At 33.5% G+C, this 26,367-nt stretch overlaps 3 protein-coding genes across 4 annotated transcripts; 2 read left to right on the top strand and 1 right to left on the bottom strand.

Annotated features, from left to right (window-relative positions):
- Positions 1-800: 800 nt before the first annotated feature.
- Positions 801-2,652, top strand: LOC145561472 (F-box/FBD/LRR-repeat protein At5g56420-like). 2 transcript variants are annotated; one of them, XM_081621863.1, is made up of 4 exons: positions 801-991; positions 1,083-1,719; positions 1,868-2,017; positions 2,098-2,652. In XM_081621863.1, exons 2-4 carry the CDS (start codon positions 1,108-1,110, stop codon positions 2,368-2,370), a joined length of 1,035 nt encoding a protein of 344 aa, XP_081477989.1. In that variant the 5' UTR covers positions 801-991; positions 1,083-1,107; the 3' UTR covers positions 2,371-2,652. The 2 variants fall into 2 exon arrangements, with proteins under 2 accessions (XP_081477989.1, XP_081477981.1); XM_081621855.1 differs by having other exon boundaries at positions 801-1,719.
- Positions 2,653-14,455: 11,803 nt separating this feature from the next.
- Positions 14,456-21,998, top strand: LOC145561312 (chaperone protein dnaJ 16-like). Its single transcript, XM_081621845.1, has 10 exons — positions 14,456-14,995; positions 17,124-17,247; positions 17,358-17,552; positions 17,759-17,863; positions 19,523-19,573; positions 19,946-20,035; positions 20,120-20,228; positions 20,879-21,027; positions 21,238-21,291; positions 21,405-21,998. Exons 1-10 carry the CDS (start codon positions 14,823-14,825, stop codon positions 21,621-21,623), a joined length of 1,269 nt encoding a protein of 422 aa, XP_081477971.1. The 5' UTR covers positions 14,456-14,822; the 3' UTR covers positions 21,624-21,998.
- Positions 21,999-23,035: 1,037 nt separating this feature from the next.
- On the bottom strand, positions 23,036-24,922 carry LOC145561153 (peroxidase 41-like). Its single transcript, XM_081621835.1, has 2 exons — positions 24,210-24,922; positions 23,036-23,911 (listed from the first exon to the last, which is right to left on the bottom strand). Exons 1-2 carry the CDS (start codon positions 24,711-24,713, stop codon positions 23,390-23,392), a joined length of 1,026 nt encoding a protein of 341 aa, XP_081477961.1. The 5' UTR covers positions 24,714-24,922; the 3' UTR covers positions 23,036-23,389.
- Between the last annotated feature and the right edge of the window lie 1,445 nt (positions 24,923-26,367).

The raw sequence follows: 26,367 nt of genomic DNA, 5'->3' as shown, positions 1-26,367 counted from the left end.
TAAAATATAAAGCGATAGTGTAACGATGTCAACTAAAAACACTAAGGAAGTATAATACGAAACACCAATTGGTAAAATATGCAGACACATCTCACTCTTACTTCTAAATTACCTGAAAGTTCATTGATGTAAAAATCATCTACATTCATCAATTACCCAGGTATGATTCTTCTATATTTTATCTTTTCTTTTCTGTTAATTATATTTCCAATTGTGTTTTTTATGTTATTGCTACTTGTTTTATGCATGCAAATTAAGTCTAAAAGGTTAGGGTTTTGATTTAGGGAACAATTCATCCAATCCAGTTATTCAATTTTATTTTTTCCAGTCAATTAACATGTTCATTTTGATGAATTTACTTTGTTTATACGTTACGTCATATTATTCTTCTAATTGCTCACTAATATTTGTTAAAATACATGATTAATCTAAGAAATTTACACCATTTTTATTTATTTATTTATTTATTTATTTTTTTAAATTCTGCCCTTATTTGATTTTATTAGACTGAAATGTTCCTACTTTTGAGAATCGTAATAGATTTCCGATAACTGACTTTGTTGTTGCCATTGTCAAATTGTTTTGAGCATATTGTTGGAATTTAATTATGAGTTTCATTTCTTGCAAATTCATCTGATATACTTCATATAGTTTTATAAGAACTGATACGTCTTGTTATGGTTTAATTTGTGAGCATTTTGACTGGATTTGAACATGATGGATTATTATTGGTGAATTGATGAATTGTATTTTTCATGATTGATTATTATTGGTGTCAAGAGCTGATATACAAGCAGTCTTTTGTGCAGGAAAGGTAAGATGGAAAGGGAAAATCAAGACGAACAATCAGACATATTTAGTAATTTACCAGACCATGTAGTTGCACACATCATTTCTTTCCTTCCGACAGATGAGGCAATTAGAACTAGCATTTTGTCTTCGAAGTGGAAGTATCTTTGGAGAGGAATTCACAGGATTTGCTTAGAGGGTGGTGAGTCTAATCCTGATAGATTTGCAAACCTTGTGGAGCATGTGCTTGACAATTGTAAATTTATCAACTCTTTTTCAATTGACCTTTCCAGTCCAGATGAAATAGGCTTAACACATATGAATGCTTGGGTTTCCACTGCTCTTAGCTGTAGAATTGAAAAGCTATTCCTCTACTTTCAAAAATGGATTCCGGATTTACCTGCACCTCCCCTGCCAGAATGCATTCTTGATTGCAGCACGTTGGTAGTGCTTAAGTTAGATTCATGTTTTGATATACGCATACCCGAGTCAATAGTTTGTTTTCCTCATATTAAGTCACTTGGTTTCAATGTTATACTCCCTAATCAGGATAGGGTTATGCATCAGCTTTTGTCTTCCTGTCCGTTATTAGAAGAACTGTCCCTGACTGGCCTCCTTGATTTTGGGAAAGTACGAAAAATTGATATATGCATTCCGACTCTGAAAAGACTAAGCCTGTTTCTCGAGTATAAAAGAGGTGATGAGTATGATATTACCATTGATACACCAAATCTTGAATACCTAAAAATAGAGGGTAACTCGTGCTCTCAATTTGTGGTGAAAAATCTATCACGAGTCCATCATGTTGATATCATGTATGACCCCTGGGGTGTTGAAGGTTTAAAGCCTAAGCATAAAAAAAGCTTGCTTGAGCTTTTGAATGGGATTGCTGCTACGGATCTGATGATATTACATTTTCACACTACAGCTGTAAGATTCTTTCCATTCTTTGTTTATGCAATCAGTATTTCAGTTCGTTCTATTCTATACCTAGGACAGCATGTTCTATGCTATAAGCATTGGTTTATTAAGTTTAATTGTATTTACTTAGTCAAGTTTCTCTTATTGCTGTGTGAAGGTTCTCGGATCAGCTCTCAGCTATACGTGGCCCACATTTTCTAATTTGATGATGTTAGAAGTCTGTTTAACCGATGAATCATTGGGTTGGACCTGTTTTCCAAGATTGCTCCATTCTGCTCCCAACTTAAAAGTTCTTCTTTTGGATTTGGTAGGTACAAGCTTAATTAGTACGCTTGTTGCTATTGTCCTTTAAAAATATTGAAGCTGAAATGAAGCTTAATCTTCCAGGGAAGGATGAATAGTGTCCCTGATGAACGTCAACCATGTGTGTGGACTCCACCCGATGAAGTTCCTGTTTGTTTGCTAGAAAATCTCCGGATAATTGGAGTTGATTGGTATACAGGAAACAATGACGAAGTAGAAGTAGTAGAGTATTTGTTAAAAAATGCTCGAGTATTGGAGCAAATGATGATTGAATCTTATGGACTGGACGAAGAAGAGGTGGAGAAGTTATTGATGTGTCCTACAGCTTCAAGGACTTGTTCAATTCTATTATATTGATATATTCCACTCGCTATGTATGAGGCGTATGTATAAGCTCATTGTTTATTGCTGCTACCTGAATCTTGTTGGACAGACAATCACTTAATTTGAGAGCGTTTGTAGAGAATTTTAGTGTATTGAGTGTTGAAGTATCACTTCTGTATAAATCATAAAAAAAAAAAGCACATGAAATCAATTTCTGATCAAGGAGTGACTCAACCTGATCGAATTTTGCAGGAGCTTGTTGATTCATTGACCTTGTATTTGCAGAATTACATATGAGGTTTTATGAGGTATTGTTCTTCCTCGCTTAGTTTATTTGGTTATTTCTTTTAGTTTTGTTTTCTGTCGTTGCTTTTCTTTTCTTCTTTGGATAGTATCCTCATTAAGTCACTAGCATTGCCAAAAAATAAAAAAAATAAAAAAAATAAAAAAATAAATAAAAACAAACAAACAAAAAAATCTGTTTTTTCTTGTAAACTTCTTGTGATTGTCAGTGAAGGAAAATGCATCTGCCCCATAATCTGCTACTCCTTCCATGTTTTAATAAGTGTTACACTTACCAAATCCGGTTGTGTTTTAATAAGTGTTATACTTTTTTTTTTATAGTAAAAAGCTACATTAAAATAGTATATCTTTTTCCTCTCATGCTCCCCACCCAAATCCACTAGTACTTTTTTTTTATTATATCTTTCTTTTCACATTCATTACTTTTCAATAAACTATTAACCCCACTATCTTTCTTTTATAATTTTTTAATATTCCACCTACCCCACTATCTTTCTTTTATAATTTTTTATTATTTTATGTAAGTCAACTAATTTGCCTAAAACTATGTGCCGGTCAAACTGTAACACTTAAAAAAGCACGGAGGGAGTATAAACATTGTGGCTACAGTAGTGATTGGCGGATTGGCCTACCTTCAGGTCCGGTAGCCACAAGACATGGAATACTCTGCACAGCTGCATCTCGAGGGCTTGAACTTGCGAGACAAAGAAGCAGAGTCTTCCTCTGGCCTCCAAATGGGAGGGCTAAACAGGGCATGTCTGAGTTGTGTTAATTGAATAATGATTGATCATGATAACTGGAGACAAGTATGATGTCAAATGCATTTTCCTTCGTCTTATTAGTTTCATGTTGTATGAAGTAGTGAAGTACTCAGTGTATGTTTCCATAAGCATTGGTGTGAAGAGTGTGAACCGTGAAAGCACGACATGGAGAGCACCCGTGTGCTGAGAACTGTGAGTACTTCATGTTTTCCAGCAATGTGTGACTCAAGTACTTGAACATGAACAACATAGCAAGGAAATAATGTTAACTAACCGTGTACAAACAAGTCGTTGAATCCTAAAGATTCAGACTAGGTGTGAGCGTAGCAGGGTACCCTGTAAAAATTTCAGGACCCGGAACTGAAAACTGTTGCAACAGGTTCCCAAAAATAGGAACCAGAACCTGTTTAACAAGTTCCGAAACAGGGTATCCTGTCTGTCAAAGTAAGCTTAATAGTTACTTGATAAATTAGTACAAAATGGATGTTCATAATAAAAGCTTACAACTTTAACACTGATTGTCCTAGATTATGTAATACCATTCTACAAATACTTATATTAACACTATTCTTTAAACCTTTAAGTGTAAGATGAAATATGAATAAGAGGAGGGAAAGAGGTAGGTGATGGCTTTAATACAATTTTGATGTAGGGCTTTTATATTTTGGCTTAAATGATAGGTTTCGGTTTTGCGTATCCTACAGGGAACAAGTACTAACAGGGTACCATACAGGTTCTGGGTCCAAAATTTTATTATCCAGAACCGAAAACCTGTTGCAATATGTTCCCAATTTTATTACCCGGAACCAAAACCTGATCTACAGGTTCCGGTTCTAGAACCTGCGGTTTTGAACAGGTTTCGGTTCTAGGTTAGGATACTCTGGATTTTTGCTCACTCCTAATTCAGACCATTTAAAATACGAGTACTATGATTTTTTTTTAATACAAATTAAGATAATATTAGAATGAAACGGATGAAGTATTTTGTTGGATATACACCAATATCTGTATCAATGTGATTATTTCATATTTAACGTCCATATGCCATATACAAAGTACTTTATTTCAAAATCTAGTTCAGCTCAAAGTTTATCCCAACTCAAATTGAGCTAAACCCATGGGTGTGTTCTATTCCCCTTATTTTCACTTATCTGAACTTAATTTAGCTTATTCGAACTTATCCGAACTTAACTTATCTGAATTTGGGCAGCCCTTATAAGAACTTATTTCTCCTTTACTGAACTTATCTAAAATTATTTTTTCTAAACTGAACTGTTGAGTAATTAGGTTTTGATGATTGTAAACTAATGATGATTATCTATCTAACGTGTTTGTTTAGTTGTGCATAGAAAGAACAAGTTATGCTTGGAACAGGGTACAAGGAACCTGAGTAATGACAGGTATATATGTAAGGAACTTGAGTAATATATGATAAGCAATAGAGTAACAAGAACAATGATAAGTGTTATGGTTGATAAGCATGATGATAGCCAAGGAACCATGAAAGTAACTATGTAAATATGTGTTTGCATATGTTAGTTTCATAAGGTAAGTATCCTATGCATATATAGGTCATGTATGTGTAGGAGTCTTTTAAATTAGTTTAGTTTTCTTTATTGTTTTTATAAATGAAAAAACTAACCTTCTGTTTTACTTTGTTATCCTCATAAGTTTGCTCAGTTAATCATCATAAAAAAGGGGCAACTTGTTGACCCTTATGAGGTTTTGATGATGATAGTTATGATTGAGCAAACTTCCATTTAATAAGGATTTTCTAGTGTTGTAATGTTTGCGGGAGTTGAAGAAGGAACTGAAACAGAGGAACTTTAGAAGATTCATGAGGATACAAGTAAAGTTAGAAGAAGAGTTCTAGAAATGGAACTTCAAGTCGCAACGGGTTGTAACGACCTGGTTTCGGTGTAATGCTGGGGCAAACCCTAAGATCCAGAATATATCAATACTACAGGATTCCAGAACAAGAGTTTCAGAAAAACAACATGAAGACAAAGAAATAGAAGTATATTGCTCTAGGATTCATGTAAGTATGGTGGACATAAAATTCGGTATGGAACAAGTCTATATAGAACCCAATGTGAACTCCAGACAGTCAATGAATTTAGAGTAACTGACTTGTCAGGAATCCAAAGACTGTCAGAGTTCAGGAACCTAATAGGAACTTAAGTATGCACGTCGTTAAAAGTCGGGTTTAATGATGTATATATTTTTCTAATACGTACGTGCATATCTTTTAGGGATTTGGGGGGTGTTTGGAAACCAGCTTTTCTGCTGGCTTTTGGCTTCTTCAAGTTGGTTAAACAGCCAAAAAACATGTTTGGTTAGTGGCTTTTTTAACTGGCTGAAAAGCTGACTTTTAAGCCAAAAGTCAAAAGCTGCAAAAGCCAAAAGTTAGTTGGAGCAGCTTTTGGCTTATGGCATAATTAATAATTAATAATTAATAATTAATAATTAATAATTAATAATTAATAATTAATAATTAATAATTAATAATTAATAATTAATAATTAATAATTAATAATTAATAATTAATAATTAATAATTAATAATTAATAATTAATAATTAATAATTAATAATTAATAATTAATAATTAATAATTAGTAATTAGTAATTAATAATTAATATTTATTAAAAACATAAATTATTAGTATTTAATAATTATTTTTTAATAATTAGTATTTAATAATTAATAATTAATTATTATCATTCAATAATTAGTTTTTAATAATATGTATTAAAATAGAGTAATATACAATTATTAGTAATTTTAAACCAATAATTAATTAATTTAAATTATAACTAATTATTATTAAATTATTGTAAACTTATTGTAAATAATTACTAATTAATTTACAATTATAATTACCAATAATTTATTATTTTAATTAATATTAAAGTACTATATTAGTTCATTAGTGTTGATATAGTTTAACAACAACTAGCACCCAACAGCCAATTTACCAAACACTACAACTTTAATCAAACAGCCAACTCAAAAACCAATCTAAACACAGGCCCGTTTCTGAGACTTTGGTGGCCTATGGCGAACATATAAATTGGGGGCCCTAATTAATTAACACCCATTATATTATGTACGAAGTACAAGGTATATACATATGATTTTTATTTTTATTTTTTAACTTGGAAGGGTATGCAAAATGAAAGATTAACCTCCTCGATTTCAATTCCAAATTCATATCAAAACTACTCTAAAAGACAATGAAAGCTTAGTAGCTACATGTTGTTATATGTTAATTAGTACGGAACTACGGAGTAACAAAATCTCGAAACAAAAATGATTTTATTCACTACTGAGTAATATTTGCCTATTTGGTAAAATAGTCAAATCGCTTGTCTAATTAGTTTAAGCCATTGCATTTGTTTCCATTCATCTTCCCAATAGGTTGGAAAAAACAAAACAAAACTACACAGTAATGTACTACTGCTCCTCCGTAAGTATGAAATTACAAGCCAAATAATTTTTAATTTTTTGAGGAAAAATTACAAGCCACATAATTATTATTATTTATTATTTATTTTTATTTTTATTTTTTTTAAAAAAAAAAATCTTACTTCATCCAATTAATTTATACACAAGTGCCCATTGCATCTAGGGGTGTCAATTCGGTTAAACAGTTCGGGTTTGGGTTGGGTTTATCAGTTTCGGGTTATAACGGGTCGGTTTATAACGGATTGAAATAATAAGCGGGTCGGTTTGGGTCGGTTTTGAAAACTATCGGGTCAGTTCGGTTTGGTTTTTTTAATTGCAGTTTCTCTTCGGATCGGGTCCTTATCGGGTCGGGTTCTAGTCGGTTCGGGTCATAATCAATTTGGGTTAAACTGGGTCGGTTTGAAAACGGGTTTAGCCCATTTAATGTGGCTTTCGGTTAAAAACCGTTCGGGTCTTAATCAGGACGGGTCGTAATTGGTTCGGGTCATAATCAGTTTGGGTTTAACTGGGTCGGTTCGAAAATGGGTTTCGGTTCAAAATAGATCGGGTGAAATCGGGTCCAACCATTATTGTTTCGGTTATAATCGGTTTAGATTGAACTTGGTTGGTTTGAAAACGAGTTTACCTAATTTGAAACGGGTTTCTAATCAAAATCATATCGGTTAAAATTGAGTCGGATGATTATCAAGTTGAATTAGTCAGATAATGGGTAGGAACGAGTCATGTTATAATCAAGTCAAGTCATAAATAAGTTGGGTTTATCGAGTAGTGGGTTGAAACAGATTAGATCATAAACATATTGGGTAACAGGTTGTAAATGACTCAGTCATAACGGGTTACGGGTTTTAAACGGTTTGGTCATAACGGGCTACGGGTCGTAAACGGTTCGGTCACAACGGGTTACGGATTATAACCGGTTCGGTCACAACGGGTTACGGGTTGGAACGATTTAGGTTTATTGGATTTTTATCGGGTTTTAATGGTTTTCGGTTTAAAACGGGTCGGGTTACTATCGGGTTTAAACGTAATCGGTTTGGGTTGCTTTCAGTTTCGGGTTGTAACGGTTTGGCTTGATAACGGGTCGGGTTAGTAACGGTTTGCACAAATTCGGTTTAGTTCAGTTTCGGTTTGAAAAAAATTGGGTCGGGTCAGTTTTCGGTTTCCAAAAAACAAGTTTTAAACGGTTCAGTTCCTTTTCGGATCGGTTCGAAACAGTCGGATTTAACGGTTCGGGTCAGAAACTGACAGCTCTAATTGCATCACATTAATCTATCAAATTAAAACTTAGATTGCTGAACACAATTTATCAATTTTTTCACAAAAAATAAAATAAAAAATAAATAAAGATAAAAACATTCAAATGAAAGAAATTGTAGAAGGTTGAACACAAACCTTGCAAAAATATTATACAACGTCGTAGCAAGAGCGATTTGGAGACAGAGTGAATATTGAAAAAGTTTTGTCCATGTTCAGATTACTAACCCACTCAATAATCAAGTAATTATGTATGTAAGATAAAAAAAAAAAAGATACAAGTTACAGAGAATTTTCATCAAAAACAAAATAAAAGAGTTATTTCAGTGTTAAAAATTATTTTCATCTTCAATTGATTATATTGGAAAATGGGATCTCGGTGAAATTTGAAAAGGTTGAAAGAGATAATTTAATTTTAGAAATAAAGGGATTCATCTAGGCAAAAACTGAATATACAATGCGAAAATCAAGGGAGTTAAATGCTTACTTTGCTTAGGAAATTGTCGAACTACTCAACTACATTAGAGTTAAATGCTCAAGTAATTATAGATTTTTATTCTTGGATAATTTGAGGCCCTGTTTTAAACGAAATTTGGGCTTTACAATCCTGGGCCCTGGGCGGTTGCCCCGCCCCAGCTACGGCCCTGTCTAAACAGCCAGTCAAACCAGCCAATTAAAACAGCCGACAACCAACAATCAATTGTCAAACAGGGCCTTGGTTTCACTGAATAAAGATAATTATCTTCTAATAAATCCCTTTTTAAAAAAGATAAGTTTGTTTAAAAAATATTTTTAAACAAAAAAGATAAGTTTTCAATAAAATCTGATTTTATGTTAAGTTTATCTTATTATTATTGATAGTTTTTATTCTTAACAAAAAGATATATTTTCGGAAAACTTGTTTTTAGAAAATATCTTTTAAACTTATCTTTTTAGAAAAATTATCTTTTTCAAGATGAAATGAATAATTCGAGTGTACTATAAATATGCTCATATGTATTCATTCAAAGTTGAGGTTGACGAAGTGTAGTAGTCGTGCTTAATGGTTTTATCAGTGAGTTCCAGACAGATCTTGAGTGTCCAACATATTAGTTTTATCTCTTTATTCATATATATGTATTTAGAGCTATTCGATGAGACCTTCTAATGGGAAAAAGGGGTTTGAGTGTTTTTGGTTTTGAAGTGAGATTGTGAATTCTCTACAAATTCACATTTGAGTGTATGAGTTTGAATACTCTAAAATTCAAGTGGTAGTGAGTCAACCTGAGTATGTCTTGGGTTGCATAGTGAGAAAGGAACCTGAGTGTGTCTTGGGTCGTAAAGGAACCTGAGTGTGTCTTGGGACGGTAGGATAGGTTCCTATCAGGTAGCAAGTGTCCGTGGTGGAACTTGTGAAGAAAGATCTGTAATAATAGGTTGTACTAGGAGAGTTGCCTATTATAGTGGAGATTGTTTGAAAGTCCCGAGAAGGACCGAGGTTTTACTTCCTTCCTCGTAAAATCTGTTTTGCACTCTTTAAGTTCCTAACTATAACTGTTTTATATTCCGCGAAAATTAGGCACTAGGAACTTACTACAAATCACCCCCCTCTTGTAGTATACCATCTGAAATAACATGAACTAATCTGAACTTATCAAGTTTGAAATAAGTGAAAATAAGGTGAATAGAATCGACCCTAAATTAAACTCATTAATTAATTTTTCCTAAGAAGTTAATTACTTGTACTTACAACGCCTTATCGCCGGTACCTCGGTCAAAACTCAATAAAAATGATGTGGATTTATCTTAAAGTTATGTTAAACTCTAAGAAAAGAAGGAAGTACAATGGAGGAATAATTAGCAATGACATCTTACTTGTATAATATGATTATTATCATATGATTATTTGTAATTAATTTGTTTGGTTTGAACTTAGAGACAAAGTTCACAGATATCAAGCAGTGGATTAGGTGTTTGGTCAATGTCATGATATGTCAGAGACATTGCAAGGAAACCTCCTCCTGCTATTTATTAAGGAAAGATCCGCTACTAACTACTGCATTTATGCTAACGAGTGTAACAACACACTGATTAACAAATAATTAATACAACTTACACTTGCATGAAGTGACATCAATTAATTTGTAGTCGTAAAAACTAAGCTAATCTTGGTCTATTGATAAAGTTTACATCTCTCAATGAGTACCAACTATGTGGTCGATGAATCAAATCCCAATAGGATCAGTTTAGATGTGGAAAATGGAGATCTCTTACCATTTCCCTACAATCAAAGGACGGCGTTATGTTATTTGTTAAACTAGGCAGATTTTGATTGGTGTAGATATTTGGTTCAATATATATAACTTTAGACGATGCACGGTTTGTCAGTATTTTTTTTTAATAAAATATTTTTCATATTTATGTGATTAAAATTGTTATTATATTAGTTTTGGAATATTAGATAAAATTCCTAATATCAAAAGATAATATTTTGTATTTAATTAATTTAAACTTTAAAATTTCATTTGCTAATTTTGCTTACGTGGCATTTGAATGATTTAATTGTAAAAGAAATTAATAATCTCTTATTTAATTGGCTACTACTTGAATTCATAATCCTACATGGTGCGCTAAGAAAATTAAATCTTACGTGGCTCTCTAAAAACTCGGGGAAAAACTCTCATGTGGCGCGACACTCAAATTTTATTTTATTGAAAATAAAACTCTAAATTAATAATTTTATCCTAAAATTCTATCCAAATTTGATTCATAATAGAATTCTAAACTAACTTTTTTATCTTATGAAATGTATTTAAATCTATCCAACGTGTCGCGACACTTGGCGAAAAGTTAGAATGCCAAGTGTCGCTGCCTCGTGACCTGGCTAAAAGTTTAGCTTTATATATTAGTTATATGATATTAGATTTCTTATCATCTACATTAAAGGAAAAAAAAAAACTACATATTGTAATTGGTTGTAATCTTTCAATTTTTTTATTATTGTTGTTTTGGCGGTGTAATGCTGAATGTAATTGGTTGTAATCTTTCAATTTTTTATTATTGTTGTTTTGGCGGTGTAATGCTGAATGCATAAGAGGTTCACATTTTTGTAAGTACTTGTTTGTATGTATTATTTACAGGCAAATACCATACATTTTAACTCTAGCTTTGTACCCCTTAGATTTGAAAACTGATAAATAATATATGTCACACTTGCTCTGTGACTATCTTTATCAATGATCATGAATCATTCTCAAGTTCCCCACATATCCATATTCTAGACTTTTCTTCTTTCGTAGTTGTTAGGTATTAACCAAACAGAATGACAACTTGCTAGATAACTAGCAATCTAGCATTGCTTTGATTGAGTAATTGGGGTTGGTTATCGAGCAAGATGATTTAACATGACTTTAAAAGCTCTCATGGACCGTGTGTTCAAGGAACCCACTTTCATGGTTAAATATTGGTTTAATGGTGCCTGATTAAATTTATGTTATTGGAACATTTAAAAAAAAATAACTAAATAAATAAATTCCTTTTTAAGCAAGCCTTATAAGTTTGAAGAAATGGAAGAAGCAAGTGTTTAGCAATAATAAAATTGACACTTTCACGCTCGATGAGGGAAAAAAAAAAAATTAATACCAATTTGTGCAATTTCACTGGTACTCTTATTTTTAATAATTCAAACTAATGCTATAGGTTACCAAAAAAAAAACCTAATGCTATAGATGGTTTACCTTTTCAAATTGATTAGGATGTATGGAGCAATAAACTTTCCTATTTTCAAGATGGAAACCTCATTAAAATTACACCTGATTATGGGGATTAATTTGAGTGAAAGACAATACGAGCTATTGAGGACTGAGGAGTGGGAGGGGTATAGAGTATAGAGACGTTTTCGATCAATTTAATCAAAAGTCGAGATACTTTAATCAAAGATAATTATTACAGAGTAAGAGTTGAATTATGCCTATTACTAATACATTATTGAATCGGAGGTTACACTTAGGGACTGTTCACATTTACTAAACTGAGTTGAACTGATTGAAGTTAAATTGAACTGGACTGAATTGAATAGAGCTTAAATGAATATTTTATGAGAGAAGGAAATTAGGAGCTGAACTGAACTGATTGGAGCTGAACTACTATTTTAGTTTACACCTATTTTAGTCAATAATTTGTGCGCAAAGATTGAACAGAACATAAAACATAGGTAATAATTACAACCACTAAGTTGGAAGCTAAGCAACCCGTAAAATTTATCTAAGAAAAAGGGTAAAAACACCATCATATTCCAATTAAGGATCATGTGATAATGTGAAAAATACTCAAAATCAATAAAAATATGAACTACAGTATATGAATTGAAAAGCAAGTTTCCTTAGCCTAAAGATTGAGATTTCAATGCCCTACCTTTATTGCTTTGATTATGGCAATAATCAACCTCATTTCTCTTTCTAACCATTGAAAGCTGTGAAAGACTCTTTTAATCTAATTTTTAATCACATTTTATCTATCTTGTCTTAGGTGCACACTGCGCACCCTCCATTACACACTCATTTACTCACATGGGATCCTATAAATTAAATAATTTTTGTTTCAAGTAATTCTTAATTAAGCTGTTGATTCCACACTAATATACTCTGAGTTGCTAATTTAAGTGGTCATTTATTTAGTTAGCATGGTATATTTAAATTGTGTAGGAAACACAACTTTGTAGGACATGAACTTGAGGAGTTGTTTTGTGGAAAATAACATTAGATGTTAATAAAGGCAAAGTTAATGGCCCTGTTTGGTGAAAAGCTTAAAGTTGAAAGTTGAAACTGATTGTGTTAGCTGATTTCAACTAGCTGATTGTATTAACTGATTTGACTAACTTATTTTATTAGCTGATTGTATAAAAGTGTTTAGTAAATAACTGGTTGTTTTAAGCTGATTGAGTATGTGAAATGACCAATAAGCTAATTGTAGGGTATGTAGCTCATAAAGGATTTTAAAGTAAATGAGGGTATAAGTGTCATTTCATCATAGTAATTGAATAAGCTATTTGAAAAAGCTCCTTTTGTAAAAGAGTTTATTTGCTAGAATAAACTCTTTAAATAAGCTTTCCACCAATAAACACTTCATGTTAGCTTATTTAATACTCCCTCCGTTTCATAATGTTAGTCCCATATACTATTTTAGGCGTTTCAAAAAGATGTACCCATATTGAATATATTTCATTTATAACTAGATTGTTTTTGGAATTAATTGATTGTGGATTAATGACATCACTCTAAGTAAGGAAATTTTTACCTTAAATTATACAATTATGACTTGTGTTTTCCTAATAAAAAAAATCAAAAAAGTTAAATAAGGTAATTAAACTAATTATAAATTATACATATATGCTGTACTTTAATGTTAAATTCCAAATATATTTGCTTTCTTATTTTATGTGATTGATTCTATACGAGACTAACATTATAAAACGGAGGGAGTAGTCAATAAGCTAATATTGGTCAAGTACGCTAATTTTGCTCAAATAAGCTGGTTACCAAACACGGCCTATGTTTTACTTGTGGACATTTTCCCTTACATTTAAATTAAGGGGTGGATCGTTAATGTGTGACAATTGAGTCATTTTGATCTTATTCAAATCATTTACACGTGGGATCTTTAAATATCAGTTGGTTTAATTTTGGGTTGGTTCGAGTCATTTCAGTTCAAGTCATCATTAGACTATTTTAATTATTTACTCCCTTTTCGTTTAATGTTGTCCCATTTAATTTTCACCCTATAATGTTTTTTTTTTTAATTTTTTTTTTAATTTTTTTGCTGTTTAGAGAGCTACAAGCCTACAAATGCGAGGGTGAGAATCGATCTCAGGATATCTTGAAACGGGAAGGAAAGCTCTAACCACTTGAGCCATCCCTCAATATCTCACATTATAATGATTTATGCTATTGAGATAAATAGTAGGGTCAATTATCAAAACATAAATAAAATAAATTCTATGAGATTAACTAACATGACAGATGACTAAAAATGAGACAATCTTTAAATTAAGATGAAATGATAATTGGATACTAAGACTTCGTATGTAGCTCAAATCATTTTGACTAGGTCGATTTTGATTCGAGCTATAATTGAGCTCTATTAAACTTGTAGAGTATAACTCATTTAAACTTATTATAGTTTATGTATAAATTTGGTAAATTTGGACAATAATTGAGTTGCCATTTTAAAATTCTTAACTTGTGTTTCCTACGAGTGAGCAAAATTCTAGAGACAAAACACAAAAGGCTCAAGTTCAATTTTTAAAAATTTGAATGAAAGCTCAAGTTCTTTTTATGAACCATTAAAAAATAAAAATTCACCTAAATTTTATTCCGTACTAAAATTTTCTCTCTCCTCTCTCTTTCTCTTTCTAAGCTAAACTCAAACTTTGTGACGCATATGAAAATTAGTTTCAATTAACCCCAAATTTCAATTTCCATAATTTCTCAACGAAATAAAGTGTCGAAAATCACATTTTAATTTCAATTTTAATTATTCATTTTTCAAAAATAATTATTCATGATTCGTATCTCACTGAATCTACTATGTTTGTCACTATAATTATGTCGAAGGGTAGATTTCTATTTCTGAAGAAGAGTGTAGATTTCTAGGGTTTGTTTTTTTTCTGGGGTTGGTTGATTTCTTGTTGGAGGAGAGAGAATTTGGTAAATCGATTTCGAAAATGCCGGCAGCTCAGAAATCGAAGCCGGAAAGAGTGAATTCCGGGAAGAAGCAAGAACAACAACCGCCGCAACAACAACCGCAGCTCCGTCGTGATCCTTATGAAGTTCTCGGCGTTTCTCTAAACTCCACCGATCAAGAAATCAAATCGGCTTATCGCAAATTAGCTCTTAAGTATGTTCTTTACTAATATTAATTTTTAAATTTAATGTCTTTTATTTATTTTTGAATTTATGGGTTTTGATTTGATTGGCATTATGGTCTGTTTTTCGTATTTTTGTTTTTATTTATTTACATTGCTGAGCTAAGATTCATTCATGTATTGTGGACTCTTATTTAATTTGGTTTATTTTCAAATTTGAATTTGAATTTTTTTGGGTTATGATTAGAGGAAATTGTTGTAGTTTTAGAATTTAATTAGTGTAAAAGTCTTTTGAGTGAGTTTAATTTTTAGTGGGTGATTGAATGAGTGGTGGGAATGTAATAAAGATTAGGTTTTTTGATGGAGAAATGGAGGCTAAATTGTTGTATATGCAAATACAAGAGTGTTTAGGTGAAATGGTAGTTACTAGTTTGTCAAATGGCATCGGGTGTGTGACTGCGTGTTGCATCGAGCCCTCTAGATGGGATTAAAGTAGCTGTAGTTCATATAATAAGGAGAAGGTATGATATTACTTTGCAAGTGTCCATCAATCACTCCCAGTTGGGGCTTCCAATAGACCAAGACTGTTCTAAATGGCCTGCTATTGGAATCGGAGACTTGTGCGAGGCTTTTGTATAGACTCATGGAACATTTGGTTGTTTGCGTGCTAAACCTTTTGTGTCATTATTAATGACATTGTGAGTTTGAAAGCGTAATACTTTGTAACTAATTAGAGTTTGTTGTTTCTATTGGATATATGTTGTATATTAACAAAACTCAGCCTAGGATTTTCCATCTTTTATTTGCTTGTCATGGAATACAAGCCAATCTTAAAGGATCGCTATACAAGAGTTGGTGCTACGGTCCATTACGAGTTTCAACATGGGGAGTGCTTGATGTCTGCGTGAGGATTTGGCATGCGTTAATCTTGATTATTTATGTTGGCATTATTGTCAGAGTAGAATTATGCTGAAAATCTTGAAGTATGCTTTTACATTGTTGAAGATGGCTTGAAAAAGCTTGAGAATGGATATATCAATCTATGTATAGTTCTTTAAAGACATGAAAGCACATAAACTTTCATTGCTGGTTGTAGGAGAGGCAAGTTGAGATGATTTAGTGATAAGACTGTGAGGACAATTCAACCTTGCACATTGCTATATCCTGCTACTAGATGTTATGAATGCGTCAATACCATGAGTTTGTGATGGTAGAGACCTTTTGTCTGCATAAATGTTGTGGAAAAGTCACAGACTTTACAAAGCCCTGTTGGAAGGCTGGCTGAATCTTGATTAGGTCTGCTTGCGGCTGGAGCTTTTGGTCAGAATTCAATAGTATTTCAGATAGTTTTATTTGAGCAGAAAAAGAAGAGAATGTAAGGCTTCTTGTTGGATTTTGTGTTATGCATATTTGATTAAGTTGCTTGAGTCGTGCAATCTTCCTTATTTTCCACTATACTAGATAGAAGTGGGATACTGGAATGTAGTCTCCTTGTTGGTTGTTTCCTTCTGGAAAGAGGCATCTTCTTTCCCATCATCAGTCATTCAGTCCCGAGCTAAACCTTTTGTTCAGGCATAGACTCCTCCAAGATAGATCTTTTATTGGGACTTGTAGTGGGTTAAGGAAGATGAGGCTTCTTGGTAGGAAAGAGCGGGGGGAGGAAGGAGGAGCAAGCTTGGATGGAGGGTTCACTGGCTATTAGTGGGTCCAACGGCATTTGGTGGGTTCGTGATGTTAGAGACTTAGAGGGAAGGAGGGCTATTTAAAAAAAAAATGTTTTCTACAATTCTACTTTGAAAATTTTATTGTATATTTGTATTTGTATTTACTTTGAGGCAAACATTGCGCTGTTTACATTAGGTAATGTTGGTCCTTCTATTTCTTAGATAGATTAGAAAGCTGAATGGAGCTGGCGATTTCTTATCCTGAATCACAAGCTGTGTTACGAGCCTGTGACGGGTTTGAGGGAGATGAGGCAAATTAAAGTCATATGAATGCTACATTATGAGTTGCTCATATATTCTACTTTTTGCCACCTTGAAAGCATGCCCAGTAAACGTATTATGGATGACAATCATAACAAATTGTTATTATATACTTCGTTTGATGGTAGTGATTACAATTACAATTGATTAAGACTATTGTTATGACTTTTTTCAGGTATCATCCTGACAAGAATGCAAATGATCCTAAGGCTGCGGATATGTTCCAAGAGGTCACATTCTCTTACAACATACTATCCGATCCTGAGAAAAGACGCCAGTATGACACAGCTGGTTTTGAGGTGAGCAACCACCTAGGAACTGCCTAGGCATGTAATGTTATTTGAATGGCCTTTGATTTTCCAATATATGTCTCTTCACTTTGGGTGAATTTGTTTTATTTACAAACTAGGCTGTGGAATCTGAAAATCAAGAACTTGAGCTTGATCTTTCAAGTTTGGGAACTGTAAATACAATGTTTGCGGCACTATTTAGCAAACTTGGTGTGCCCATCAAGACCACAGTCTCTGCCACAGTGTTAGAAGAAGCGTTAAATGGCAGGGTACCTGTCTCACCTCTTCCACTAGGCCAACCTTTATTTAGAAAGGTACGATTGAAGTGTCAATTGTCTCTCTTTTGATTTTTTTTTTCTCGGGCTTGTTGAATTCCAACTTGGTTTACATGTAGAAAAACAATTTGCCCATTTTATTCTGTCTCAATAGCTGAAGTGTCAATTATCTGTCTTTTGTTTTGTTTTATTTTTGTTTTTGTTTTTGTTTTCTTGGACTTATTTAATTCCAACCTGGTTTACAGGTAGAAAAACAGTCTGCTCATTTTTATTCCGTCTCAATAACTGAAGAAGAGGCACAAGGTGGACTTGTCTGCCGTGTGCAATCATCTGATAAAAGCAAATTTAAGGTTTGTGTTATGCGCCAGTTCTATTTCCTTTCCGCTTCTAGTTCTCAGGCCTAGAGTTGGTCTAGCCTCCTGAGAGGGCTTGTATGTTATGGACTGACATAGTATTTTCTGATTTAAAGACTAATTAAGAGATAAAAGCTTGATAATTTAGATTCATAGTGGCAGAATTTGGGTACAAAAGGATAGATTAATAGCTTAAGGCTTTCACTCTCTTGATAACTTTAGGTTATCACTCTCCTAGTAACTTGAGGTTACTACTCTCAACATTTTTCCTCATAATTCACATCATATTCTACTGCACATACTATCCCTATTTATACCAAGGTCAATGACTACTAACCTAAAAGTACTAAATTTCCCAAATTGCCCTCCTTAATTATAATTATTATAGTCTATTACATTGTACTACTGATCTTGGAATCCTATACCCAGCCTAGTGTGTGTTAGGGCTTAAACCACTATGCTTCTGTAATATTTCTTTTGTTAGTGGTGCATATGATATTATGCATGCAAGGATGAATGCTCCAGTGCAACTTGGCATTGATGTTATAGAGTCTAGACACAAGTAAGTCAAATCAGAAAAACAGTTTAGTTGTTGAACTGCTACACCAGCAAGACACTGCCTTTGCTAGTTTGCATATAGTAGTGGACTATGTAAATCAATGCAAACGTCTGGTGAAGCGTTGAATTTGATACTTTCTTTGCTAGTGGTTTCTATATGGTAGTTGACATGAGTAAAAATAGTTGCATACCTTTTGCAACCTGGCATGAATTTTCTAGATTCTAAACAGCAGTCATAAGGCTGGTGATTCATCAACTGAGTCTGCCTTTAACCAGAGCCAATAATGTGCATTCTAGTGCTTGATAAGTGAATCTGTCTCTGCATCACAATTCTATGTGCAAGCTTGAGACATTTGAAGGCCTCTGTTCTTCCTTAATCTATGTTTTCTTTCTCACTCGTTCTTGTATTACTGGTAGAAAGCAATATTGGAACTTTTGAAGTTAAGAGTGCTTTTTTATTTTTGATGAGTAATGAGAAGTAATTATAAGCTGATGTGTGACCTCTAAGAGATATACTGTTATACTATATTATAATGTAAGACAAGTCAAGAAAGTAAGCTGGTTTGGTGGTCTCTACTGCTCAAGTTTTTATAAGAAGTTTCTTCTAGAAGGAATCTTGGGTCTTGTGACATCTTCAGATTTTCACCTTGTTTCTGTTAGCATCTTTTGTTGCTTCACCCTTCTGCAACCCATGCTAATCTTCTCATCATATACCTATGGTTGCATAACTTGTCAAAAGCCAACACTTTATGGGCTTCATTGAAGAGTTTTTTTTTTCTTTTCTTTTCTGCTACTTTCTCTACTTTTCCAGTCCAGGAAAAGGAACATGGAAACATTTTAATGCTCTCTCAACTTTCAACCATGAAAGTTATTGTGGGTTGGAGTTCCAGATTTAATTTCCATTTATTTAAATGATAATTTGCTTAATTATTGATGCTGATTCTTCAAAAGCATTTGGCTGCTGAATTTCTTTGCTTGTCGTATTCTAGTTGGAACCCACTGGCATTGGACTTCATCTCTGTTGGTTCTATATTTTTTTTTTTTTTAAATTACTATGGCAAAATCATTGTTGCTTACTGATGCATACCTTTTGTGCAGCTACTGTATTTTGAACAAGAAGAAAATGGAGGCTTAAGTCTTGCTCTACAGGTATTTCGCATTTCTTTCAACTATGATTGCATGATTCCACTAGAGGTTTAATAGCTATATTTTCTTTTGGTAGGCCTGCATAAATTGGTTTAAATTTAAAGAAAAATTGCTATCTTTTATCATACTATCTCCGTTAAATGTTAGTTGCAACTTCGGGGTTTTATTTGTGAGATATGAAATATTCCAAAGTAGCAACTAATATTTAACGGAGGTAGTATATTCTTTTTTTTTTTAATCGAAAAATATAGTGTTGTCCTTTTTATTGTCTAAATATTTACTTCAACTACATATGTTGTCAATTGAAAGGAATCAAGGATGTGCTAATTTTTCTTGTCTTTGTAAAGTGCTAACGTCTTGCTTCTTTCGAAATAGGAAGACAGCACCAAGAGCAGAAAGGTCACATCTGCTGGAATGTATTTTCTTGGTTTCCCTGTTTATCGATTAGATCGTTCTGCTAGTTCGGTGAGCTATCATTTATTGCAATTTCAATTATTTACTTCGAATTAAGGCATGCATTTGTTATATTCAGTATTGTGAATATTGTAGGTGGCAGCTGCAAAAGATCCAGATGCCGCCTTTTTTAAGAAGCTGGATGGATTTCAACCGTGTGAAGTGATTGAATTGAAAGCTGGAACACATGTATTTGCAGTTTATGGTCAGTGGATCTAATTATGGTCAAATTTGCACCTGCTTTTTGTTTTTGCATGAAAGCATCTGTCTGAATTACACAATTATCACTTTGGAGTTTTCATTATGTTATCCCAACATCATCCACACTTTGATGTCCCTCTGTTTTTGTATTCTATCTGAAGTACCAATTACCAATTACAAAGGCTGTGTTTGGTAAACAGCTTATTTGACCAACATTAGCTTATTGACTATTAAATAAGTTAATTCAAGGTGTTTGGTGGGATTATGGCGAGAGAGACAAATGATAGAATATGGTAAAAAGCTACCAAGAATATAAGTGTTGCATGTACTTTGGAACAGAGTGTCAGAGTATGTATTTGTTTTTTTAGCTGTGTTAACATTTGAATCAGAATCGATTTTTGGGTTTCATTGTTGATTTTGTGTTGTTTGGTTAAGTGGAGGGTGGATGTTCTATTAAAAATTCTGCTGAACTGTCATTTTTTTCTTCCATTCTCAACTTTTACATAACTCTTTTTTTATTAATCCACTTTAGTTTATGGTAAATCTAAATGTGAAGTTCATTATGGATGATTATTATAATATGTATTAGGAATCCTGACACATAAATAAATTGCTAGGAGAGACCTAAACATTTTTTTTGTTGCAAACTTACAGGTGATAACTTTTTCAAAAGCATGAGCTACACAATTGAAGCTCTCTGTGCTTCACCTTTTACAAAAGAGAAGGGTGAGCTAAGAGAAGTGGAAGCTCATTTGTTAACTAAAAGGGCAGAACTCTCGAAGTTTGAGAGTGAATACAGAGAAGTATTTCCTAGCACTCTTCTTTCTTTCTATTTATTTATTCATGAATAATTCAAGGAACGAAACAGTAGAGCTTTCTATCTCAGGGAATAAATCTACTGAAAAACCAACACCCTAAAAAAGAAAAAGAAAAGGACAGATAGGGTAGGGTGTGAAGACTTTGAACTGTTTGCTGTTCTTGTCTTACATGTTTCTGCATGTGTACTTGTGTAGGTTCTTACTCAATTTACTGAGATGACAAATAGATACGCAAAAGAAATGCAAACGGTTAGTTTGAAGAGTATTTTAGAGCCTTTTCATTTGAAAGCTCAATCTTCATTTGTTTCTGCTGTTAATGTTAAGAATCCCAACCTCATTCATGCGTTTAACATGTTCTGCAGATTGATGACCTTCTAAAACAGCGAAATGAAATACATGCCTCATATACAGTTGCTCCTCCGATGAAGCGTAGTTCTAGTAAAACTAAAAGGAGTTCAGCTAAAGAGTCCAAAGAAGAGGGTTACTCAAGCTCAAGAGAAAGGAAGCCTGTTAGGGAAAGGCTGAAGAAGAAAAAATGGTTTAATATACACTTAAAGGCCGATAAGAGGAAGTCAGGCTGAGTGCAGTAAGATGATGCCATATTATATCTTATTTATCTCAGAGTTCGGGATTCTTATAATACGGATGGGGAGTGATGAGAATCTTTAATCCAGCTGCTTGGATTAAAATGGAGAAACCATGTCGATGACTGCAATTTTGTGCAAAATTTCAGGATATGGGGCAAGCATATCTTGGATTCAGATGCATCAGGCTGTTCTCTTTCATGCAGTTGCCGATACAACTACATATTTGTTTGGTAATTCTCCTGTAAAGCATTAGTCATTCATTTTTAGTGTAATATTCATTCATGTAGTTTCCTTTTCCTTTTTTATACACTACTTTTTTCATGTATTCCGAGCATCAGCTTCTATAAAATGCATGATTTATTCATTACTTGTTTTGCTGATGTTGATGCAGTTTTATAGTGGTTAACAGTAGTAAATGTGGGGGTATATTGCTTGAACTTTATTAAAATTTTAGAACGTTTCTGTTGGATTGTATTGACAATCTCATATTTCAAGTAAATTAATCCAACTTTTGAAATTTTGATTTCTTATTATAACATTTAAATCAACTTTTAATCATTATTTACATACGCAGACCTAGTTACATAATCATAAACGGCCAAGTGAAATAATGTACATAATCATAAACGGCCAATACCTGAGTCTCTGGCGCGTTACTCCTTAGCTTAGACCTTACAATTCAGGGTAGCAACTCGGATACAAACCCAAGTCACACGATTGTGCTACTATCGGTTGCAGCCCTTTGGCTAGTATGGCTGTCAAATTGGGTGTGCGAGATTGACTGAGTCGTATAGGATTTGAGTTAAGTTAGCCAGTTAGGTTAGTGTATGTATCCATGTGGATTGAAATTCATGATCGGTCAATTCGGATTTGGTCAAGTAATTAGAGTTTTTGTGTCAAGTTGTTTTTGACAGCTAGCTCTACTTGTGGAATTATGTTTTGAGCTGATTCCTACTTCCTACTACTCCCTCTGTCCCCAATTGTTTGCCCCAAACCATAAATCTACTTTATTAAGGTTTTGGGCAAAAAATGATGAACATGGGTTGACACAAATATCAATGAGGAGAGAGATAGAGAGAGTGCATGTGGGAAAACATGTCAAAAATAGTATAGAGCAATATTTTGGAGACACCTTAAAAAGGAAAGTGGAGCAAACAATTAGGGACAGAGGGAGTATGAAACAAGAGAGTTTATTTATTTATACTTCCTCCGTTTTTTTAATATTGCACCACTTGCCTTTTAAGGAAGTATCACAAATATTGCACCATTTCTATTTTAGGAAAAAAAAATACTTGTGTTCACACTATAAATACCTAATATACCCTTATTTTTCAACACATAATTATTTAGTTTATGTATACCATCACATGGGCAATCTTGTATTTTTACCTTTCTCTCTCATCCTTAAAATTCTAAGAGGAAGTTAAGCATACGATAATTTCTATATAGCTTAGTGATAGGACAGTACGACAAATGTAAAATGAAAACTCTTTTGGGTTACAATGGAAAATCAAGTTACATAAAAGAAATTAAATTAAACCATAAAAACATGGTAAAAAAAAAAAAAAAAAAGAGAGAAAGGAAAATGACAATAAAATCAAATTGATGTCACTACAATATGATTACATGAAATATTTGGTTGTGTGTTTTTTTCTTTTCTTTTAGGTCCAACATTCATCTCATTCCTAGGAAAATAAAGGACACTCTTTCTCATTTCCTCCTAATTAGAATTCCTTTTCATCTCATAATTAAGTTTCCATTTATTTGTTGAAGGAATCACATCTGTGCCTGACTTCTCCATCCTTGTCACTTCTAACCTTGTAAATACTCACCTTTAACATTGCCTTAGCAAAGTCATTAAAGAAGGCTGTCTCATTAGCAGCATAGAGGTCCACTGTGGGCTTGGTCCGGGGGTCCTCGGCCATGGCTTGATCTGAGGCGAGGAGGCCTAGGCCACGTTGGAGGTTCTTGTAGTACATGTTGTCAAACTTTCCAGGGGTCATAACGTCGTTGAAGGCCGCCATGGTTGGGTCCTTGGTGTAGTTGGCACATAACTTCTTGAGCCCTTCTGCGTATTTAGGGTTCAACTTTGGGTCCACGGGTTGGGTTTTGCTGTAGTGGAAGATACGGTTGCTGAACTCGCTGCAGTGAGAGAACCCAATTGTGTGAGCACCTACAAGAGCCACCATCTCTTGGACTGTGAACCCCTTGATCTTGAACATGTCTATGATATGAGTCATTGTCATGTTTGGAAGGGCTAAATTGCCAAGCACTCTTGAGGCCTAGTATCAAAGAGACAAATTCAACATGTTAGAATGTAATATGTTATCTTTAGGGTTTAGAATATTGCCAAATATTTTGTTGTAACATTTATCAAGTAACAAAGTTTACATGATATATGTTTGAAATAGTTCGTAATATCTAAATATGTTTTAACCAATAACCAGAATTACGTATGTTGTAAATTCTTTAGATTTATTTAAAAAAGTTAATGATCAATGATGTGCATTGTCAAGTGTAAAAGTCAAAATGTTGCATGTATTAAGAAACAAAGTTATATAGGTGGGGTCGGGATTAAACCTGGGAAACTAGACCATCCTTACGCCCAAGGGGAACCTCATAGAAGGGGCCACCAGTCATCGTAATAAGGTTCCTAGCCGAGGTAGCCAAAATGTCCGTACAAGAAACAATGCCAGGGCACTCCAACTCAAGGGCTGTCTTAGCCCGAGTCACGAGATCAAAGGCGTCTCCAGGGAGAGAAAGATTAATGTCAGCATCTCTTTCGGCCTTGCCATGGAGATGGTTCGATGCTACGAGGGTTGATCCATCGCATCCATCCACCATACAATCATGAAAGAAAACTCGAACCACAGCAGCTGCTGTTGTGGGTGTCTCTGCCTGTTTGGTGGTTATAATGCCATTTAAGATGTCGTCGAAACGAGGACATGATTTCTTGTAGTAGTCCTTTGTAAGAGGAGGTGGCCTCTTTGATTGTACTACCAACAATGGGAGAAGTATGGTGACCAAAACAACCGAAAATTTGTTTATTTTCATCATATTATTTGATGATAATAACTCCGCCATTGTAAGAAATGGCGTTTTTTTTTTTGGTATTTTGTTACTTTATATTTATGATAGTTTTATTTTTTCACCCTAGTGTTTTTCTAAGGTGTTTGTTTTAGGAGGTAAATTTGTATTTTAGATTGGAAAAGAGAAGGGTTAATTGGTGGAGAAGAGTAATTATAGGAAAGAGGTTGGATATAATTGGAGTTTATTAATTCTTTCAAGAGAAATTAGAGTTGTAATAAAGTTTGGTTAGTTTATGTTTTGCTTGTATTTGAATGGATGATGGGATAAATTAACGACATACACTAAAATTGGCTTCTCCAATTTCTTTGATTTGCACGATTTTGACATATTCTTCTGCAATTCTTATATTAGATACGTGGAAATTAAACACCATAGATTTGTTGTCGTTTACATGTTAAAAATAGTAATGGCTGCATTTTTTCATTCTAAATCATATTCTTATTCTTGTAGTATTGTTGAATCAACTAGCAACAGATAGAGGGTCGCTTTTAGAATATAAAATATAATCAATTATAAGGTAGCTAATAGCTAAGATCACAAAAGTATTAATTTATTTATAGAAAAATATAAGAATTTTAATGTCCTCACACCATAGGGTTAGACAAACCTAATATAAAAGTTCTTCAGTCTCATAGATAAACTAATATTTGTTTGGGGCTTGTCCCTCTCTTTCACCAAAAAAAAAAAAAAAAAAAAAAAAAAAAAAAAGATAAACTAATACGACTATACAAGTAATTTGTAAAAGTCTTCTTGTTTTATGGATAAACTAATATGAGGAGATACCAAGTGAAAGTGGTAAGGATTGTACCTTCTAATTTTGAGGTTAGTGGTTCAATTCCCACTACAGCCACTTTGAGGGTGGGAGATCCCTTACCCTTCCCCCCTCACTCTCAAAGTGTCTGACTTGCAAATACCGGACTAAAAAAATCGATTACTAGAAAATGGCCAGTTTCCGACCGAAATTAATTCCGTCGATATCGTGAGGGTTAAGGTTCGGTTAGGGTCCTTCTCCTTACCGTTAAAAAAAAATTTAAATTAAATTGAACTAAACTAAACTAAACTTAAAAGCATATCAAGGAACCCAACCAAAATACGTGATAAAGGTGAAACAAGCGGTGAATTGAACAACCAACATAAATATATAGTATCACTACATACATATATAATACTCCATCCTCTTTTATTTATATTTATTTATTTGCATCACTTGGAGATACACAAAGTTTTAGGAGAGTAATATATTATTGTGAGTAGGTGAATAAATTATTATAGTAAATGTTTGGGCATAGTCCATTGTCCTAAGCCCAGTGACCTGGAATTACGAAAATACCCCTCCATGATCCAGCCCATCATTAGTCAGAGCAAAGTACGGATTTACCCCTAATCTGTCCAATTAAGTACAACTCTTGCCACCTGAAAGTATATCTATAAATAGCTCTCCAATCATTGATGATGGTAACTTTTTCCTAATCCTCTAATCTTCTCTCTCTACTTTCTCTCTCTAGAAAGTACATTCGCTGACTTAAGCATCGAAGGGGCTTTCCCGGGTCACAACCCCGGGGTAGTTAACCTTCTTTCTCTTTTGCAGGCTTAGCTCTCGGACAGCAAGGCATAGCTGGGGGACATTCGGGCAATCATTGGACATAGC

This window comes from Chenopodium album, chromosome 1 (genome assembly GCF_948465745.1).
Source record: "Chenopodium album chromosome 1, dcCheAlbu1.1, whole genome shotgun sequence".
In the NCBI taxonomy this organism is placed as follows: Eukaryota; Viridiplantae; Streptophyta; class Magnoliopsida; order Caryophyllales; family Amaranthaceae; genus Chenopodium; species Chenopodium album.
Note: the sequence above shows the minus strand (reverse complement) of the source record. Positions and strands in the feature narration are given on the sequence as shown.